Raw genomic sequence first — 22,124 nt, forward strand, 5'->3', positions numbered from 1 at the left:
ATCACTTACCTTTGTGATGATGCTCTTCCCTTTTTTTTCAAATAGTCTGAAGCCTCAGTAGGCTTGAAAGAGCAAGGCTGTAGCATGCTGGGCATTTTCTGGTACCCTTGGACTTAGGAGGATAGACCTTCTGCAGAGCATTCAACATTAATCTGTAAGGATGGAGATGTGGAAACAGGATGTCTCTACTCATGACAGTCGTCTCCTCTAAACACCAGAGCAGTGTTGTGAGCAGGGCATTGCATGCCATACAGATACAAGGCTGGAAACAAGTAAATAACGCTTAAAGGAACTTCAAGATCTACTATATTATTTTGTTTTCCTTATGGGCAAAATATTATAGGGATGGCTCAATAAGCATTTCTGCAGCATAAGCTTTTGTGAGCAGGTCAGGCCTGTCCAGTGCTTTAGAAATGAGGAAAAAGATGAATATCCTAATTTAACCTGGTCAGCGGCCTCACAYTAACGTAACATACCCAAAAGTTTGCCTAAAATTCTGGGATAAAAACTGATTGATAGACTGGATCCTCGAACACAGTGGGGCTTTGCACTGTAAGACTGAAGCTTGTCTGTGCAGGAGATGGGGATTTCTTGTGTGCTGGCTTTAAAATTCAGAAAAAGTCCTTGTAGGAGCTGAAAGTCAGCACACACCCACTGCTGTCTTTTGCTTAGAAAGCTGGGTGCTCATTTCTCATTGCATCACGTGTAACATGAGTCCATTCTCTCAGCCTGGAGTGGCTTTTAATTGCCTACATCCAGGAAAACCCATTTTTGGACTGCGTTTTGACTTTAGTACTTTAATGATGGGGCCAGGATAGAAGTAGGACAACAAGAAAAAAGGCATTATTTTAAAAGTAATCCTTGCATGTCTTCTACGTGAGAATATCTGTCCTGGGAGATCTCAAGCCACTGCAAAGCTGAAAACATGGCATTATAGGAATTTAGTAAGAAAGTAATTCTCACAGTTAGGGTACATTTACTAGCACAACTATAATGATGTAACTGTCACCGTAACTACAGCATTTTAATTTGTTCCCACTTAGGTAAACTGCTAATCAGACAGTGGTTTCTGAATGTTTAAAGTAGGTCTTTGAAGTTTCTCATGTTCCCTGTCAAGAGGGAATCTGTTAAAATATCAGTGCTTTTGCCCGGTAATTGCAGCTGTATGAACTCAGTGAGAGTGCTCTAAGCATCTTAAAGAGGCAAAACCATCCAACTCTGTATCTGGGGAATTTTAGCTTTCAGAAATTAATTTTTCTGCAACTTAGAAAAAAAAGGGGGGGGGGGAAATCCTATTTTTGCCAGCCTTTCATCTTCGTATGTTAGAAATAATCTGTGCCTTTCGGAGTTGGTTTTATTAACAACAACAAAAAGAAAAAGAAGAATTCAAAACAATCTTGTCTGTGCTAGTCCCATGGCTTCTAGGTCAGGAGTGCCTGTGGCAAAGCCCATGTGACGCTGTGACATGACTGTGGGACTTTTGTCTTCTGGCCGTCCTGGCAGGGTTTCGTGGTGCAGCTCCTCTCCTTGTCAAACCTCTGCTGCTCAGCTGGTGAGTGGTAGAGGGGAAGTATGAATCATTCCCTCACAAAATTTGCAAGCGTATAAAAGCTAGGCAGGAAGGAGGCTTGTTCCTCTTTCACATCTTGCGTGAYAATAAAATAAAAATCCGAAGAAAGAAGCCTTGAAATCATAACTTGGCCAAAAAACCACCAAGCATTTGAACACTTCTGACAAAATTACAAAGTGAAACTGTCAGTAGCCTTAGAACAGTAAAGCCTTTTTTTTTTTTTTTTTTTTTTAAAAAAAAAAAAAGACAGTCTGAGCCCAGTTGCTTGTGTTTTCCTGGCTCAAACAGGTTGATCTGTCTTTGTGCAATTGTGTTGAGGGGCTTGGAAAATGTGCCTTCCCACATTTCTTTTTGCGATCCAGAGGCAGCAGGAAGCTTTCCCCCCCCCCCTTCTATGTCCGTCCTGGTAACGGGAGTTTCTCAGAAGTGTACTGTTTTATGGATGGCGTTATAAGATGGGATTTTGTTTTTGCTTGTGTTTTGCTTTCTAGTTTTAAAGTACATCTCCAATATCTCTTACTAAAAACAACCAAAAAAAATCCACCGGTAGCCTAATGTCTATTAGTTTGAGAAAACCGATGCTGGAGAATAACTGCTGAAGAAACCCATGAATGGCAAAAATGATGCATGTGTGCTTTCTGGAATGGCACATACGGAGATTAAGGGCTTTACTTTCAGGATATATTTTTTTACGGTACTAAGGACACACAAGTCAGAAGCTGGCTTTTGTGGATACAGAAAAAAGTGCCTGACTCTCCTCTGTACTAGGGCACTAAATCACTGACACGATGTTTTCTAGAAGAAGGTAGCTCTATGGATTTGGGAGGGAGTGTTGTTGCTTTCTACTATTTAATGACATCTTCTCTTTCTGTGGATATATGCAGTAACTTTTAGTGTAGAACAGGCAACCATTTTTCACTGTGTTTTTTGGAGCATGAGTGGAGTAGCTTTTTGCAGCACATCCCTGTTGTACTTGGTGGAGTTTTGTGGCTGTTCTCCTATCCTGTACCGCAGTGTGGGGAGAGCTCGTGGGCTGGTCGGTCCCACCACAGGCAAGCCCAAATGGAACTACGCAAACAGGTTCCTCTCTTCYGTGGAGTCTCCTTCTCTGGAGGTGCTCAAAACCTGCCTGGACACCATCCTGTGTAATGTGCTCTAGGCGACCCTGCTTGAGCAGAGGGTTGGACTAGACGATCTCCAGAGGTCCCTTCCACCCTCAACYATTCTGTGATTTTTGTAGTGAAACTAAGAGGAGAAAAAGTTTCAAGTTGGATGAAACCTCTCAGTTAAACTAACCCGAATAAAGTTTTCCTTTGGTTAAAGCTGGATCTTTAAATACTTAAAACAAAAATTAAAATATTTCTTTGAAGCAGTCTGACTTTTTATGAACTCCGTTCCCATTCCCTTAGGCTAAAACTGTATCTACTCACAGAATTCTTGCCCAGGCATTGAATTTTTTGGTGCTTGTTTATTTATTGAAGGAAAATACCCTAGTTTTTGTTTGTCTCTAGTGTGGGCATAAATATTGTTCTCATGAAAGAGCTTGAACTAGGTGTAGGCAGGTGTTAGGCAGGCTTCGTGGAGCAGCTCTGCCAGTGAGCACTCTTGTCGATCCAGTCCTTCATCATTTTTCTGCAGGCAATAGGGCAAAAAGGGTGTTATTTATTTTTGTATTTGTTCGTTGTGATGAAACCTCGTATGCTTGAGCTGGAGCAAGGTTTGATCTGGTATCTCAAGGAGTAAGAGGCCTGTGGATTTTTTCGGTGTTTGCTGTTTGAAACCATCAGTGAAGTCTTTTTGTATGAGATGTGTTGGTGTTACACTGCTGTCTCTATGTTCCCCTTCCATCCTCATGATGGGGGGGAGAGTGGTTAGCCACCAGCSCACAGTCTTTTGACTTTGATCTTTCCTCTCTGATGCCTTCCCTGTTTTCTTGTTATCTTCAACCTAAAATCTCTGTTCTGGCCCCACTGAAAAGTCTGCATCCGTAGATAAAGACACCCAGAAAAGTAATCTCGGTGATTGGGGTGTGAGGGCTCGGCAGCTTTAGATCAGGGGGATGCTCATTTGTGCCACTTCTTCACGTCTCCTTTTTCGGGCCTGGGGGAATAGTTGGGCACAGACCAGTACCCGTGTGAACTCTTGGGGCCCGTACAGTGCGTGTTCCCGAACATGTACACAGTAGGCAAGATGATACTGGGTGAAAACCTTGGTTTTGCAGTGGTTGCCCTCTGAAAGCAGATAGCTGATCAACTCTTGAGAGTTTTCCTTCCATTTGTGTTGTTTTTTCTTTGTCAGCTGAACTCCTCCTTGAAGATGCAGCTTTTTTTGTTTCTGCGTGCATCTCCCCCGGAAACCATGAGTAGGTAGGAGCAAGTGAGGAGATGGTTGAGCCAGGTGGCTGAAGAGTGGTGAGTCAGGGCATCTCCGGCTGCTTTGACTCACACCGTGACCTTTTGGTAACTGATAAAGCTTCACAGAAAAAAAGAAAAATATTGGATAAATTAGAGGTGCTRTGATAAGAGTGAAGGATTTCTAACTACAGCTGTTGGGAAGAGTAGTGTATTATACAAAAGTGGCCGATTAAGTCGTCGTTCTTTGCTCCAGGTTTTCTTCCTAAAATTTCTTCTCGTTGCTGTTCTCGGTTCTGGACCGCCGCCAATGACAGCAGTTGGGGAATGTTCCGAGCTCACGGCAGCCTTGAGGGTTTTTAGGCCTCTCTATTAATGCTAAAAGCAGATCTGGATGACCTGCTATATGGGACGTTGGAGGCTTCTGGTAMCTTGTTGACAACCAGATAGTAGTTGGGCTGATAATAGTATTTGCAAAGAAATTTGAAGACCTTTTTAGTACAGAACTCATATTTTACTGGAAAGTTTTGTAACTGTGCTTATTAGGGAATTTTCCTCTGTCTATTGTAACTGAAGAAGACCACAGAATAACTTTCCTTTTGGTTTCACCAGAAAAGTTGTATAACAATCTTTCCCCTCTGCACTTTTCTTTTTACTGTGCATCAGATGTCATTGTTTCCTCTATTTTTGGTCTGCTTCAGCTACACAGCAACGGAGGAAGAGAAACATTTCTCAGATGTTGAAAGCAAGCAGGAGGATGTTAGTCCTAAAAATATTTATTAAATATTGAGCACATTTAATAAATACTTATTAAATTTTGAATGCTGAAGCCAGTCGGGTTACAGTTTGATTGTTCCCCTTCCATTATGGTCTCTAAGGAATATCTTTGTTGAGGGGAGTCTGTGTGTTTCTCACAACACTAATAGTTCCCTGTGTTTGTTTTGAGTGTGTGTGTGTGTGTGTATTTATATATAAAACTAGGTTATATATGTATGGATATATCCCTATGTGTGTTTTTAACCACAGATGCAAAATGACTGCTCAAGTAACACTGGAGGATGCCTTGTCCAACGTGGATCTCCTGGAAGAATTACCGTTGCCAGATCAGCAGCCGTGTATTGAACCTCCACCGTCATCCTTGCTTTACCAGGTATGTTGTCCTTGTAGAAAAGAGTTTTTGCAGTTCCCATTGTTGTTAGGAAAAAAGAGTGTGTGCTCTTAAAAATATATAAATAAATTAAAACAAAAAACCCTGCAAACCCTTGTTGATATTTACAGTATRTATAGTTTCTTTTCCCTACAAAGGATTTAATTTTACATTTTACTTTCTCTGCAGCCAAACTTCAACACTAACTTTGAAGACAGAAATGCATTTGTCACTGGCATTGCAAGATATATTGAGCAAGCTACAGTTCATTCTAGCATGGTAAGTAGATGTTCAGATATTTACTTTTCTGGAATAAAAGGAGAGGAATGTGTCTTTGTGCACTTCATTATAAGAATGTTGGTCACAGAAAGCAGGAAACTGTTGCCTACAACTCTTCCAGGAGGCAGTAAGGTGAAAAAGTGTGGCTTTTTTTTTCTTAACTATGCTTCTTTACAATTTTAGAATTCTATCTTCTTGATCTTAGTCAACTTAATCTCTCTTTCATTAAGTGTTTTTCCAGTATGATGAATTAGTTGTGTTGACAGTTGTAGTGACAGCTGGTTCCTGTAACTTGAAGGAAGCTCTGTTTTGAAGGACCTTCTGTCCTCACAAATTCTGACTGCTTCTCTGTCAGTTTTGTGGTTTTGAAGGGTTTCTGTTGGCTTTCTCTGAAAGCGTGTTAATGGTTTATTGGCACRCTTTTGTGTAAGGTCTTCTGTGGCTTTTAACAGTTTCATGATATGAGATAAAGACTTCATACCATTAACACCTCTCTGCTGATGCTATGGTAGTGTTGGAGTGGAGGAGAACTTGCACGTTTTAAATGCTAGTGGGTACTGAATTGATTGTTTCATGGCATCTTGGAAACTGAGGAATAATACGTGCTGTAGTTCTAGAAGCCAGTACACAAACTGTGGACCAGATGGGTTAAACACTTGATTAGATGCCACTCACAAATTATGTGAATGTAAACCAGTCTGTTGCTAAAATTATCTGGTGACTTGTTATCTGTTTTTTGTTTTTTGCATGTTGTTCGTCATCTTCATTGGCAAGTAAAAGATGATGTTGCAGTGTATGTGCTGAATCTTCATTTTCTGAACAATCTATCTGTGTCCCTATTTTTTTTGAAACACACCCCCTCTGAAACATAAACCTTTTTCCAGATTATCAGTTTTATTTATAGATCCAAGTATATTTTATTTGGAGTGAAAAGAATGAAACAAAAGACAGTTTACTCCAGGCACATAGTGAATTTTGTCATTAGATAGGTGTAATTTCTGGAGTTGCTAGTTAGCGCTCTGGTAAGTGTTCGTTGGATAAAGTGGTATGAAGATGGTGATGTGAATTCTGTCAGAAATAGATTGGATGCTAAAACACATGACTGGGAATCAATGGATTTTTTTTTTAGCTGCTGGATTACAGTCAAGCAAAGTTTCAGTAATTGATCAGCTCAAATGTTCTACTTCTTTTAGAAGCATGGATAATGCTGATACAAATAATATGCTAAATGTGCCCTTGTATTATGATAACATTATTTTACATACATGTAGTATGATACATCATTCAGCTTCCAATATATGTGTGCTTGTACATAAACATTCCACTAAGAGAAATAGAATTGTTTGGACAAGCRTTTGGAATGATGGAAGGCAGTGGATTTAATCCTCCTTTTGTGTTATAATGCCTTACTTATGTTGAGTGTCTTTCTTACAGAATGAAATGTTGGAAGAGGGTCAGGAATATGCTGTCATGTTATACACATGGAGAAGCTGCTCAAGAGCCATTCCTCAGGTAAAGGAGCAAAATTAAACTGTTACACAGAGTATGAACTTTTTTTTTGTCTGGGATTACATGAATATAACTTTATTAATGAACCCTGAAATTTAGCCTGCTTTGACTCCCAAATCAGCAAGCTGGGCATGCCATGGAATAGTGTTTTTCAGCGCTTGAGATTTTTTTTGTTGTTGTTGGATAAAGTGACTACAGAAATACTTCATGGGTTTTGTGTTTCTCTAACTRGTTCAGGAGAAATACAGAGGTAATTTGCTCTGGAGGTAAGTTTTTGATTGTAGTGTATGTTTGAGATCAAATCCCTCCTTTCATTCAAGAGAATGCAAAAAAGAAAAAATAATACAAACAAGAACTTAAATTCAAAAGAGGTTTAACAAGTGACGTGATAAGTAATAAATAACCTCCAGGAAGAACTTAAAGTTTATAGACATCTTGCACATTCTAWATGTCAGAGCTATCCAGTGTTTTCTTGATTTATATATGAAAMTATATTCTTGCAAATAGGTGACAAGTTCACTGGCAGCCTTAGGTGACTGGGGATGATTGTACAAGGGTGGTGGTGGTGGGGGTGCCACAGGAAACAACGAAATTGTGACCATGAGTTGACATCTGCTTGCTTTTTAAGGAGTTCGTAGTGTAACTATTCTTGTACTGAAATGAAAGGAAGGCTTATCCTGTGGTTTAAATACTTRGAATAAAAATTGGGTAATCTGTTTTAATTCTACTTCTGCTGCTATTTTAGCATGTGACTTTGAGCAGATTGCTTAATAATGTGGAAAGAATATTGTTCTTGCCTTACAGAAGTCTTTGAAAACTGAATTATATGTAATATAGAGGAAAAACTTAGATTTTTTTCTTTCTTTTTTTTTTCTTTTTACACACAGATATTTTTAGAGAACTAGACTAAAGTTATTGACAGCAGCATTTTATGCCTTAGATTTTTAGCACTATAATAGATTTTCTCAAGTTGTCATTTAGGATTTTAGTTTCTCAGATTTTATCAGGGAGAAATCTAATTATAATGATATCTTTMATTGTCCTCAGGTCAAGTGTAATGAGCAGCCTAACAGAGTAGAAATTTATGAGAAAACTGTGGAAGTTCTGGAGCCAGAAGTCACAAAGCTGATGAATTTTATGTATTTTCAGGTAAAAGGAGTGTGAAAAAGAACTTTGTCAGTAGTCATGTATATTTGTATTCCTATTTTATATACTTGGTATTGTGTGCTCAGATGCTGAACCTAGTTATAAAGCTTTGCAGAAAAAAAAAATCTCACAGAAGGGCAGAATTTCTAATGTGTACCTTAAACTTCAGGTTACATCCATTAAAACTCCCAGCATCCAATGCAGGGTGGTTGCTTATGGTCCTTGCACAGTGCATAGGGAAAGCTCTAGTGCTTTAGGAAAAAAAGGAAACAGAAACAATACGTTTCACATGTATACCTAGGAGCATCTGAGCACAGAAACTACTTGTTGGGGGATGGGGGAGCCACAACTCTGGATATTGTATCACCAGCTGCGACTTTGCTGCAAAAATTCATAATTGAGGCAAGCTAACCCAGTTACTCTGACCTATCAGACACCCAAGCTAACYGGGCACTAGGGGACAGCAGCCTGTGTTGCCTTCTCGCCCATGCTGACCATTTGCCATCTTATTGAATAGACTAAGCATGCTTCCAGGCTTTATTCGGAGGCAGCCGTGGCCCCCAGAGCACATAGGAAGAGGAGACTGAAGGAGACGTAGTGTTTCCTGTCATCTTCCAAAACTGGTGGATTTTACTGACTGCAGACAATTTCCTTTCATTGAAGGAGATCAAAGTGTTGTAAAAACCTCAGAAGAAATTCGCATTTCTATTAGAAATTTCTGCTCTTCATACACTTATGAATGTGTGGCAAGATCTTTGTGCAAGTTAGCGTGTTCTGCTGCTAACCAGTGTCCTGGGTCTTGTCTTTTTTTTTTTGAGAACATACCAATAATCTGCCTTTTAATGCATATGTTCTTCCTCACTGAAGAATATGAAACCATTTGTTTTTCAATTTTATTGACTTCARTTTGCAAAGAAGTATCTTGCCCATCGTGGCAGGCAAGTTCTGTGGCAGAGATCAGAGCTGTCACTTGAAGCACACTGTGAGCATGCAGGAATGGCGCTGCAAAGACTGGACAGGTGYTTCATTAGCCTTGTGTGTTTGAAAGCTCAAAAATACTTTCTAGTGGTGCTTTTCGTTGGAGCACATAGTTGCCACTGGTGTAAAGTGAGAGCCTACCTAGAGGGGAGAACAYAGATGTCAAAGCCTAAGTTGTGTGATGAAACTTTTTTCATGGAGACATGRCTTTTATGTCCCTTTTCTTCCCTTTTTTTTTTCATTAGAGAAATGCAATTGAACGATTTTGTGGCGAGGTAAGACGCTTGTGCCACGCGGAGAGGAGAAAGGACTTTGTATCAGAGGCATATCTGATCACRCTGGGCAAATTCATCAACATGTTTGCAGTATTAGATGAGCTGAAGAATATGAAGTGCAGTGTGAAGAATGACCATTCTGCCTATAAGCGGTAAGCTGTAACAAAAAAACGACTTATGGTTACTGCTGCCTGAATAGAAACCTCCCGCAAGATGGCAGCAGCTGCTCTTCTTGTGGCAGCTCTTTCTTCCAAAAAAGTCTCTTTAAGTGTCCAGCAGATAATCTTGAATATATAGGTGCACCGACTGCATTTAAATGATTGAGTAAATCTATTTTCTTTATGCTGTTCTTCCAACAAGAAAAGGTTCTTTGGTCTTTTAATGCAAAACTATCAAATTCCTCTGTGTTGGTGTACACTAAAYGCTATAAATATACATTGCTCAATGAAGCTTCTCTTTTTAACTTTGAGAAGAAACGGTCTTTCTGCTCACTTGTGCTGCTGCTATTTTTAGCGTTCAGATTTGTATGTGCAGCTGAGAATTGTTACAGTTCTTAAGGTATTTCAGCATTGCTGTAAGRGGTTGTTGTGACTGCAGGTGTAGCAAGGAGGGACGAAGGGAGGAACGTTGGTGGCTGGGTTTTGTGCCAGCACTGCCAGAAGGTGTCAGTGGTTGGTGCAGAAGGGGAAGAGCATCTTTGTGCCAACTCTAGCATCTGTGGTCTTTCAGAGAAGTCTGTGTCAGATCATCCAGGAAGATAATCATTGAGGCAATGACTAGCCAATTTTATCTGTGCTGCTTCCACTTATGTAAGATTTTATTTTTACCTCTGGAGATTATTACATTCTGTAATTGCTGTGGCTGAAAACCACTTAAACTTACTTGGTTTGCCTGTTTTTGTTGTTTTTCCCCTTTGGAGGTGTAATTTGAGGGGACAGACTATTTTCTGGAGGACTGCCTTTTCTTGATTTGCTAGATGGCTGGGGTCTGTAGAGCCCTTCTCACCTGCTTCAGTTGAGAAATCTACCTGAGGGATTTCTGCTTGGATTGGATTGTGTATTTTTTAACTAGAACACAATGGGGGATTTGGGATTAAAAATTCGTTCAGGGATAATTTAAGTTCATAGCTTTCTTATTAGTGAACTTTCATCTTTCTTTTCAGGTGTGGTGGCCAAAATTCTTCTAAAGCTTCTAAAGCTGATGTTTTACAAAATCAGCTCTTGACACAGTTTTGTAGAATTCATAGCCTGTGTTTGGGTAACCCATTTTTGTAAAGCTGTGTCAAAAAATATTGGCCAAGTCTTGTTAARTTCTCTTTCTACTTGAGCCAGAAGTTTGGAGATGGTAGATGCGCTGATGTTGACTCTCTGGTATGAGTAATGAGTGATACGCCAGTGGTCTGACTGTTAAAGATCTGCTGACAGTTCCTAGCCTGCCTGGAGCTGCACCAGAAGTGGAGTCTGGTAGCAAGTCTGTTTCTGTTGAGAAGCAGTCCTGCTGAAAGGAAATACTCTTGTTTTTCTTCTGTTTTCAAAGAGCTGCTCAATTTCTACGTAAAATGGCTGATCCTCAATCCATTCAAGAATCCCAGAATCTTTCCATGTTCCTTGCTAACCACAACAAGATAACCCAGGTAAGCATTAGCTGTCTGTTTGTAAAATACCTCATACTTTGGAAAAAGTATTGAAAGAAGACCCCTTAAGTGCTGTGGTAGATGTTGGACCTCCCCCCTGCCTTGAGGTGTAACAAATTGACTAATTTGACTAATGTCCTCTTTTTTTTTCCTTCTTCCTTTTTTTTTTCAGTCTTTACAGCAGCAGTTGGAAGTGATTGTTGGCTATGAGGAGCTGCTTGCAGATATTGTGAATTTGTGTGTGGATTACTATGAAAACAAAATGTACCTCACGCCCAGCGAGAAACACATGCTTTTAAAAGTATGTTGCTTTAAAACATTAAAAAGGAGGGGTTGAGGCAGATGTTTGAATACCTTCTGTGTTTTTTTTTCTTTCCCAGAACCAGATTACCAGATAACTCAAATGATTACTATTCTTGTACTAGATTTTGTAATTTTTTTTTGCCTCAATTGACATTTTTTCTTTCATTATATTACACGCTAAAGCTTTTCAGAAAGTTTCTAATCCATTTTTAATTTTCATAAATTGAAGTTGACCCAGTTGAAGTGCAGCCTTGTTAGGAAACTGCTTCTACGGAATTTTGTTTCTATGAAGTAGCAACAAAAAGGAACTACTGCATTTTATTTTAGATATATGGCAAGTTTGTATAAAGGGTTTTTGGGGATAGGACTGTGTGCCAGAGCTTTCAGGGACCAAATAGCTTATGATGATGGTTAATAAGTAGATAAATTTAGCTGGAATAAATGTAGTAAGAGTACTGGGGAATATGAAGTGTGATTGGTGTTACCAGCTGTATTCTTCTGTAATGAAAGAAAATGCATAGATTAAAAATTGAAAATTAGTTCTATGACAAATATTTTGAAGCACTTCAGTATTTAACTTCTAAAGAACTATGTTTATGATGATCGAACTGAAGCATATGRAAACAGTACCTGAGCTGTAAAACATTAGCGTCCTCCTCTAGGAGTGTCAGTGACTTTCATATTTAGACCTTTTGTTCAGGAAACGTGTGCTTAGAACAAAYTAAGTTGCTGGCTCAGCTCTTGTAATTGTAAATAATGCATTATGGCTTTATGTTAATTAATAACTTGAAAAAAAAGGAATGTTTTTGAATGCTTATGAGTTTTTGTATGTATAATTCAGAGGTATGCTGAAGGCCAGAAGAAGTAAGTGTTTAGAGATGTTAGAGCTGAGCTGCTCTTAAAGATCAGTTTGTGCACACACTATTTTATTAAAATTGAAGTGTGAAGAACTACCTTAAAACAGCTACACCCTAGTTTCAGTGGGATTTTTTTTTTTCTTGGTGTACTGGACCTTTATACAAATAAATAGTGTTTATACTATTAACGAACATACAATGAACAGCACTATAAAAATGTATGTATTTGAATGAAGTTTATGTTTTTCCTGAGTAGGAAGTTTGAAATTACCTCCTTTTGGAAGGGAAGTAGGTGTTTCAGGATTGTTTTTAAACTATTACTTTTTTTAATGACACAAATAATAGTCTTATTGCACCAGTTTTTAACCTTTGAGTTTGTTTTGCAGAGATTTGTTTTCCTTCTTTTCCAGGTTATGGGCTTTGGATTGTACCTGATGGATGGAAGTGTCAGTAACATCTATAAGCTGGATGCAAAAAAGAGGATAAATTTAGCCAAGATAGACAAGTTTTTTAAGGTTGGTTAAGAGAGGCATTTCTTAATACGTAATTTTAAAGGTAACTCCCCTTGCATTTTAAATATAGTTTTATATTATTAAATAATATGCAAACATTGTAAACTTTCATATGAATAAATTAAGAGTTTCCTTTCACAAAGATTTGTATTTAATAACACATCTAATCTGCTTTATTCCCTGTGTACAGCAGTTACAGGTTGTCCCCCTTTTTGGTGACATGCAGATTGAACTTGCGAGATACATTAAGACCAGTGCCCACTATGAGGAAAATAAATCCAGGTAAGGGGGAGGAAGGAAGCAAAGAGATACTGTGAGAGTCTGGGAGGGGGAAAGTCAGACCTTTGGGATATATTTTCATAAACTGCCTATAGTCTGTAGGTGTGCTTCTAACAGGGTTATCGCATTGGTCTACTTACTGATGTGGGTCTTTAAGTACATTTCGCTGGTAATGTACTTCGCATAATAGATACAACTAAAGGGACAGCTTTTTAAAAGACTTTTCTATGCTACTGACCTTATTCTTGCATCTGTGGCATTATCACCTGTGATGGAGGAAATGAATTTTATCTTTTACTAATTTAATTTTATTTTTTCCTTTAAATATGAAACTTTCTTTAAAAGAAATGAAGGATTGTACTAAGCAAGGTGAGCACTGGTGCATGGGAAAATAGGCATGTATATATTGTTTATGGAGCAGCAACTTAGCTTGTCTCCCTTTTTTTTTTTTTTTTTTTTCTGGTAGGTGTTCAACACAACAGAATGGCTGGAAAATGCAGTCAGTCTTTACAGAAATAGTTCCATGGTTTCTGGTTATTGCTTTGTTTTAGTGAATGTTTCTGTACTCCTTTGAGACCTTCCATTCATGCAGTTACATGAATTTAGAAAATAGTGCATTCCTGCAGAAAAAATACATAACCTGCATGTAATTGCTAAGAGGAAAAAAAGCAACAGTGGGCCTACTGACCTACTAAAAGCATAAGGCTATTTAGCATGATGCTCTTGGTAGCATGTCTTTTGTGTCCCTCTTGATAACATACAAATAGTATTTAATAATACCTTTTTATACTTGGGAGTATATTATAGGTTATTCGTAATTAAACAGGAACAGAGAAAAAGAATCTGAAGGTAAATATGTCTTAGGGCCTATACAAATCTTTCTACCCTGCCTTTCAGTACTTCTCCATGTCCCTACCTATATGCTCCTGAAGAGATATGATGGTTTATACTGAATAGCAGCAGTTAAAAAAAATATATGATTTGGAAGAAGTACTCTTTGGACTCAGAAAAGCAATGCATCACTAATTTTCCTTGTGCAGGTACAAAGTTAGAGGAAAGGCCTCAAATGGAGGAGGAGAATTAAAAAAAAAGAATTGTAGTTCCTGTTTTGTGGTGTCAGTTGTACTGTTTATTGCCTAAACTCACTTAAGTCATCTTTTTTTCCATCTTCTGAAACAGATGGACATGCACATCTTCCAGCAGCAGTCCCCAATATAATATATGCGAGCAGATGATCCAAATCAGAGAGGACCATATGCGTTTCATTTCAGAACTGGCTCGTTACAGCAACAGTGAGGTGTGTGGGATTAGAGCTATTTCTGCATATTGTGCTTGGCTGATAAGCAGCTGTTGTTAAATATCTGAAGAGCAGGTAAACAACAACTCTTGATCACTTGAATCAAGAAGAGCTGACTGCAAAGTTGGCACCCAGTCTCTGCATGATTTTCGCGCTATTTCAATTTAAAATATTAATCTTTAGTACATCATGCAATATTCCTGTACTTATATATCCCAGAGCTTCTCTCATGACCCTTTTGTAATAGGCTGTCTAGCCTTTAGTCCAAGTGTGTGCTCGTAATGCTTTAACTGATCTCTTAACACTTGGTTGCCTTTAAGAAAATTAAAATGTGTATATGTGTATACTCGTGCACGCACATGCGCGCACATAAACACGCACAAGTAATACATATAGTATATAAATGGTGTCTTGATTTAGACTGCAATAATATTTTGTTGATCAAGAATACTGGTGGTTTTGATCTCTTGACCAAAATCTGTGAAATATTAACTATATGAATTTTTAGAAGAGAAAGCTGATACTAATGTATTGTAAGTGAGTATTGATATGATGCTATTTCAATATTTGGAAGAAATCTACGGAGAGGTTTGGCTGTAGATGCAGGACACAACGTGTTCTGATTTTTTTTTTTTTATTTAATAACGTCCTAGGTGGTGACTGGGTCTGGTCGTCAGGAAGCTCAGAAAACAGATGCAGAGTATCGGAAGCTCTTTGATCTCTCCCTTCAAGGCCTGCAGCTTCTCTCTCAGTGGAGTGCGCATGTCATGGAAGTGGTATGTTTTCTTGGGAATAAAACTAGATGAAAAAGAAACTGGGTGGTGAGCTTGGACAGGCTTTGCTTTAAAGAAAAAAAATACTGTGTTTTGTTCACTTAATTTCCCCCTTTCTTCACTCCTCTCATTGCTCCAGCCCATATTCTCAGAGGAAGACAAGTAAATTGTGAAGTGCTAGGAATAGTATTGCTGTTTTGGAAACAGTAGCATGCACGACCTCAAGCTGTATATTCAACCTGTTATATTAGGTGATCCTCTGTGAACCTTGGCCAGATATTTTTATTCTGATTCTGAGCTCTTGAACCATTCATTTTCTAGATAGAGGACTTAATTTATTTTCCCTTAAAACGTTGTTTTAAATTATATTCTGTTAGAAGTACACATGTGAACACACAGTCAGGAGATGATGTAATAACGTGCAAATGACTATGTKTAGACATCTTTGCTTATTAAGTTGAAGTGCATAAGGTCTTAACCAAAGCCCACAAAAATAGATGGAAAATCTCCCATTGGCTTGAAATTTGACTAGTCATAAGGAAATTAAATATGGGAAAACAAAAACAAAGCAGAGATCAGGGAGAGGAAATAAAGAATCTCCTGAGACAATTCTGTGTATTTTAATAGTCTATTTTAAAAACGAGAGAGTTAGAAAAGTGCCTAATTTTATTTATTTATTTAAGTATGCAACTGCTTAAGACTTAAACTGAAAAAGATGACACAAGAGTCCTTTTTATGTTTAGGGCACTTAGATGAATGCAGCATTTCATACCTGCACCAAAATATGATCTAGAAGAGGTCGAGACAGAAGCCAGACCTCCTCCTCCTTTGCCTCTGGCATCTGGGGGAGCCCCAAGCCATTTGCAGTGCATCAATCCCTATAGTCACAGAGGGCATGACTAGATGGAGACCTAGTTTTCTTTCTGTTCTGTGTTCTTAACTGCTTGTTTTAAAAGCTAGCAGATGAGTCATAGTTTTTGCTGTTTCAATCAACAGTGTATTTTATGGTGAACATCTTGTTCTCCTTTTTTGCTTATTAAGAGGGGTTGCTGCCATCTGTTTCTGGCCTCTGCAATTCCCARTCCCACTCCTCTTGTTTTTCTCTTTACAAATTACTGTATTCAGACTCACTTCAGTCACAATTTTCTAGTTTAGTGTATCTTTATAACAAGATACAGTTTTTGGCTCTGCTTTTATCCTCTGTGTTCCAGAACAGACTTTCTTTGAGGGCTTGTCCCCCTCCCCCCTTTTTATTTTATACTAGGATCTGTTATTGATACTCATTATATCTGTGCTCGTCTTCATCTCCAATTTGTTTAGTTCCCTCAAATACTTCTCAAATACTTTTTCCCTATCCTCCCACTGAGAATTTGTTCTGACCTGGAGTGTTCCACCTCTTTACTGTTCTTCCCTGTTCACTCAGTATCTATGAGCCTTGTTACATGATGATGTCCAGATAAAAAGTTTTACCAAGCATTTTGTGTCTAACTTAACCCTGCAAACTTAATCTCCCCCTAAAACAGGATCTTCGTTTAATATTTTTCCCAGTATCCTCTTTGTACCACTTATATTGTAAGATGTGATGTTCATTGCCATGTGTAGTCTTAGGTAAATTTGTACCATGTTAATCCATTATAATAGGCAAATTTATATTGCTGTGTAATCTAGCATGTACACAAAGGTATCAGCCAGCGTCTAACATTTGTTGAACTAAAATTTTGCGAAAATTGTTTTTGAATATGACAGGAATTTTTCATTAGATGTAGTTCAGTGGATATTAGATCAACCTGACACTACATAGGAACATCTTGAGTTGTGCTTGCAGTAACTAAAAATGCACTGTTTAAAGAAGAAACTTACACAGTGCGGCTGCTATTGTCACAGATAACACAGGCATTTCCACTTCCACTTCCTAGGAAACATTAAAAAACTTGTGTAGTTTCCTAATTGTCTTTTGAATTCTAAATCTGAATAGAATACATTCGGACATGGGAAGCTCCTCTTTTTTTTTGGGGGGGGGGGGGGAATGGATTGTTTTTGTTGTGCTCTGAGGTTTCTCTCTATTTTCCATGGCTGAAGCAAAAAAGAGACTCTTGCCCACAACAGCATTACCTCAGGAAAAGATACCCTGAAGAGCATTACTTAGTGTGAATTACAGTTTTTGAGCTAGTACAGGGTAGCTATCTTTCAGGAAGATTTGTTAGGCAAATGATTGAGCCTGACATTTATATTAGATAGTAGTTTTCTAACTTTCTGAGAGTACTCCTGGATCTCACTTTTCAGATATTCTTGACAATGTTGGAATTTATAATAAGAACGTTATTTTGCATAGAAGGTATACTATGTGAGTGTTTTTGTGTTTCTCAGTAGTCTTTCTTCTTTTTTCTTTTTTTCTCCCCATTTTGCTGTATGAACTGCAGTATTCGTGGAAGCTGGTACACCCAACTGACAAATATTCTAATAAAGATTGTCCTGACAACGCAGAGGAGTATGAAAGAGCAACAAGATACAATTATACTAGTGAGGAGAAGTTTGCTTTGGTTGAGGTAAGATAAATATTTTTCTTACAGGGATTTTCCAAATGGTTATGCTATGTAATGGAGAACAATCTCTGTAATCATTTTCTGTATCCAGTGGAAGAAGGTAGTGTGTGCTGTACTGACTTTGAAAAGAGCGTATTATGCTACATACAGTATAGAAGGTCACCTTAGACTGACATTATCCTTTATCTTTTTGAACTTGTTAAATTCCCTTTTTCTAATTTTCTGCATTTAGGTAAAGACTTCTGAACAAATGTTACAAACATATGCTTCTTTTTTTCCAGGTGATTGCCATGATCAAAGGTCTTCAGGTGCTGATGGGAAGGATGGAAAGTGTCTTCAATCATGCCATTCGCCATACCATTTATGCAGCTCTTCAGGACTTTGCCCAAGTCACACTTAGAGAGCCATTGAGACAAGCCATCAAAAAGAAGAAAAATGTCATTCAGAGGTAATGTTGTTATTTTCATCTTCCCCTGTATTCTGTGCCCCATATCTTACTAAGCTTGGTGCCATATTGCACATTCGTTAAATTTTGCCTCTTGATCCATCCTCCATCATTAGTCTGTCTGATACTTGGAGTCTTTCTTGAATATGTACTGGAAGTCTAAAAAGTCTGAAGTCTAGAGTCAAAAATATATGATTGCCAAGATGGTTACTGTAAGAGAATCTGGGTAGTCTTGAGCCTCATAACATATCCCCCCCAGGAACTTTTGTGTGGCATGTTACTTATTTTGATTCTAGTCAAAATTCTAGTATTTTAAAAAATTCTAGTATTTCAAAGAATGGTGGTGTTGTCCACCTCTTATTGTTTAAGTGTTTCCTCTCCTTGTATCCTATGTTTAATTTCCATCCCACGATCTTACCTTTGTTCATTGGGCATCCCACCTTGTTTCTCAACTTTTGCTGCCAATTTTGGCTCATCAGCCTGATACTTTTCTTCCAAGTGCTTGGCCTTCCCACACTGGTTGGTGTCATTCTTGACATTATTTTTGTGTCCCCAACTATTTGCTTTTAATTTTGATGTGCTTAGCATTAGTTTAATTCTGTGTTTCATTGCAAAGCTCTTAGAGTTAAACATCCTTGACTATTAGACTATTGCTAAATTCTCTGAGTGCCACAAAAATGGTATCATAAACTTAAGATAAACAAATTATTCCAGACTATTAAGTTTTCGAGGAAAGTCTTTTTACTGTTGTCCCCCCCCCYTTTTTTTTAATACAAATTCATTGTGGTCTGGAGTCTTGTGGATATGGAAGAGGGAGTTTGATGCAATAGGAAAATATTTCTTTCATATCTGTTTGGATTTGGTACAAGACATTGCTTGATCATTCAGCACACCGCAGGATGTAACTGGCTGTATTATTGACAAGTATCTGAAGTCTGGCTCCATACTTGGAGTTATAAGTATGATGTTGTTTTTATAAATTCCAGCTGTTAAGAAATTCTACTGTTGTTTTTCATTTTAATCACAAATCCTCTTTCTATTTTGATTAAATAATCTACTTTTTGTGGTATAGGAGTACAAAATGACCTGATGCACTTGCTAAGGATTCTAGAGGGTGAATTCATGACAAGTAAATTTTGCCTTTGAACCAGTCCCAGAGATCAGCTTCTTGCTGATGGAGGAGGAGGATTTCAGACTGTCCTTTAGCTGAAATAGTATACAGTGATCATTATCATTATATGGACGTAGCATTTTAGAAGCTGTTGGTGAAATAATTCATGATTTCTCTTAGTTACCCTGAGTTCAGCATGTTGATGCGAAGTTTCTGCTCTTTTTATGCTTAAAATAAAATACTCTTATCAATACACTTGGATGAGTACAAGTGCTGAGTAGTGTGGATTGTGTTCAGTGTTTTACAGGCCATCAGAAAGACAGTCTGTGACTGGGAAGCAGGTCATGAACCATTCAATGACCCAGCTCTAAGGGGAGAAAAAGACCCCAAAAGTGGTTTTGACATCAAAGTTCCAAGACGTGCAGTGGGACCTTCCAGTACTCAGGTACTTTCCTGTCTGATGGTTGTGATAGCTGTCAGTGATTATTGCATTTTTTTGTGACTTGAACTATTTTAAAAMCACAAGTTTTTGGAGGAATGTTCAAAATCTATTTTGATTAGATTTATATTTATGAAGTTATATATGCTTAACCAAAATCCTGTCTGAATTGCTGTCACTTTCTACTACAATGCATAATTTTTACAAGTSTTCCATCTCTTAAATTTGGTTCACTCAGAAGAAATATATTGAGCTACTCGTGTTTTTTWAAAGTAATTTTTGGAACTATTTGAATTATTTCTAGGCTGATTTCCTGCGTGTATGTCGGGGGGTGTCTGGTGGATTGTTTTTGTTTATATTTCCCTAAATAATAGATGTCTACTTAATTTTAAATTAGATTTTAAATATAAATTCGTGTCTATAAAATATGGGAGCATATTTGAGTTCTGACACAGTCCCTCTTATTGGTCAGTAATGAATGAAGAAACTGCTCCTAAAAATCTGTCTAATTTTCTCCTCRGGTATTTCAAGTTTGTTTTCTAAAATAATCATTGAAATCCTGTACTTAGATGTTTGTTCTTGTTTCCTCTGTATAATTCCTTTTTTTTATTTTCTTTGTAAATTTGGCAAGTGTATGGTCCTATATTTKAAGTTTAACTGAGAAAATAAGATATTAAACAGTTTGGGTGGAAACTGAAGGCAACTGTGATTTGTAAATAAGATRTTGTAATACCTAAATATATGGGGGAGTGGACATACTGGATAATAATCTTGAGTAATAGCATTGCTTGAATTGTACTAAGATGGGTATAATGAAGATACTGGGTTTGGAATCGGAAAAAATACTTTGATTTGAATTTTGTGTAAAAAGCCTTTTTTTTTCCCCCCTTAATATCACCACCAATGTGTTTCTCCTGTCCTTGGTATGTGTAAGGGCTTTGTTTCACTGGCTGCTACAAGCTGTCTGGAATGCACAGTTCTGCCTTGGTTTTCTGCTCTTGGGCTGGCACGGTTGTCTGTCTGGGCTGAGAGGAGGAAGGGAGGTCAAACGTATCGATGTTAGATACATTTTTTCTCAGTTTCCTGCGGTTCTAAAATGGCTATTTATGAATTGGTCATACTTGGAAATGTTCTTGAAGTAGTTTGAGAAGCTAGTGGCTGAGAGCTGGATTCAGCATCTTCTGAAATCAGCGGGACCTTTTCCATGCGCTTGAAAGAGCGCTGCATTGGAATGATTACTCTGCGGGAAGAAACCTTCCTAGTTTAGGAGTGTGTATCCTCCTCTGCACGCTTACTATACTACTTCTCATTTTTAACAAACTAACACATTTTTTTCTGCTTCTGTTTCCCGTTCCTTATTTACCCATGTGTTGTTATTAACGGATTCTCTCTCCCCTGCTTGCCCCTGTCTGTTGGTTTTTAGCTCTACATGGTTCGCACTATGACAGAGTCCTTAAACTCTGCCGAGCTGTTGAAGCAGCTCAAGTCTCTGGGAATGGAAAAGCTATTGCATGTGACACACAAGTTTCTGAGGCAGTCCTACATCTATCCACCTCTTTTAAACTTTGGTGGTAAGACATTACTTATTATTTTTACTTTTGTGGTGATGTGAACTGTTCCACTGCAAATGGTTTGCTTTTTGCTTCCAAGTATCGGTGGAGATCCCCTTGGCATGGGTAGGCGTTTGTGCTGGTGCGTAGGCTAGYGTTGCATCTGTTCCTTTCGCCTCAAAGGCTCTTACCGACATGGTGCCAATTTACAATTTGAAGTGGAGCAGTCGCTTACTGATAGTAATTCTCGGTGTCGCTCAACTAATGTACCATATGTATTTTCCTTTTTTTTCCCCCCTTTCCACCACAATTGTTTCCTTTAATGATACAGCTTTACATGGTGAGAACTATGTTAGAGTCCCTCATTGCTGACAAAAGTGGTTCCAAGAAAACCTTGAGAAGTAGCCTTGAGGGACCCACCATATTGGACATAGAAAAATTCCATCGCGAGTCTTTCTTCTACACTCATTTGATAAATTTCAGTGGTAAGATATGTAGATGATCAGTGTCCAGCTTAGCATGTCCTAACACCTCTAACACGACCTGGAAAATGTTTCCGATTGCCTAAGTCAACTTACCTTTGGTTTACTTATCAAAAAATCTGGGTCTGTCCAAACTTTTTCTGAGCCATGATATTCAATATTGTGATGGGAATTTATTTTGACTTTTATATGTTTGTTTATAGTGGGTCGAATTTCATATTGTTACCTCCTTTTTTAATATATTTTAATGCATGTATTTATATAAACAAGGGACAGATAAGCTCATACACATTGAAAATTTTAAAAGGAAACAGTTTGTGTTTTGTTTTTTAGGGGATTTTTTTTTGTTTTAAGTACAGAGGAAACAAATTCTCTGTTGTGATAAATTTGTCATTTCACCACTCTTACTATTCAGTTAATTGTAATCGGAAACATGCTGTCCTAAAGAATTCACCTACTGACATTGAATGTGTCTAGTYGTTGTCATCACCATGCTGTGTTGTCTTTCATTTTTGTTTTATTACTGGACTCCTTTACCTTCAAAGAAGGGGAGCCTTTTAATTTCAGTTATAATGCTACTTGGGAACAGCACTTTGGTCTTCAGAAGATCTTAATGCAAAAAGTTCATTTCTGTTTTAATTCTCA

At 38.0% G+C, this 22,124-nt stretch overlaps 1 protein-coding gene across 1 annotated transcript in view; it reads left to right on the top strand.

The window, feature by feature from the left end:
* Window positions 1-22,124, top strand: part of CYFIP1 (cytoplasmic FMR1 interacting protein 1) — a 77,222-nt gene that overhangs the window by 14,691 nt on the left and 40,407 nt on the right. Inside the window, exons 2-16 of the mRNA XM_085321525.1 lie at window positions 4,948-5,071; window positions 5,258-5,347; window positions 6,782-6,859; window positions 7,904-8,005; window positions 9,226-9,407; window positions 10,792-10,888; window positions 11,061-11,189; window positions 12,459-12,563; window positions 12,751-12,842; window positions 14,019-14,136; window positions 14,790-14,912; window positions 17,330-17,455; window positions 17,734-17,900; window positions 19,306-19,453; window positions 21,329-21,482. Of these exons, the coding sequence (XP_085177651.1) occupies window positions 4,955-5,071; window positions 5,258-5,347; window positions 6,782-6,859; window positions 7,904-8,005; window positions 9,226-9,407; window positions 10,792-10,888; window positions 11,061-11,189; window positions 12,459-12,563; window positions 12,751-12,842; window positions 14,019-14,136; window positions 14,790-14,912; window positions 17,330-17,455; window positions 17,734-17,900; window positions 19,306-19,453; window positions 21,329-21,482 (1,828 nt within the window). The 5' untranslated portion in view covers window positions 4,948-4,954. The remainder of the gene's footprint in view (window positions 1-4,947; window positions 5,072-5,257; window positions 5,348-6,781; window positions 6,860-7,903; window positions 8,006-9,225; window positions 9,408-10,791; window positions 10,889-11,060; window positions 11,190-12,458; window positions 12,564-12,750; window positions 12,843-14,018; window positions 14,137-14,789; window positions 14,913-17,329; window positions 17,456-17,733; window positions 17,901-19,305; window positions 19,454-21,328; window positions 21,483-22,124) is intronic.

This window comes from Rhea americana, unplaced genomic scaffold, assembly GCF_003343005.1.
Source record: "Rhea americana isolate MKP2758 unplaced genomic scaffold, rheAme1 scaffold_7, whole genome shotgun sequence".
Classification (NCBI taxonomy): Eukaryota; Metazoa; Chordata; class Aves; order Rheiformes; family Rheidae; genus Rhea; species Rhea americana.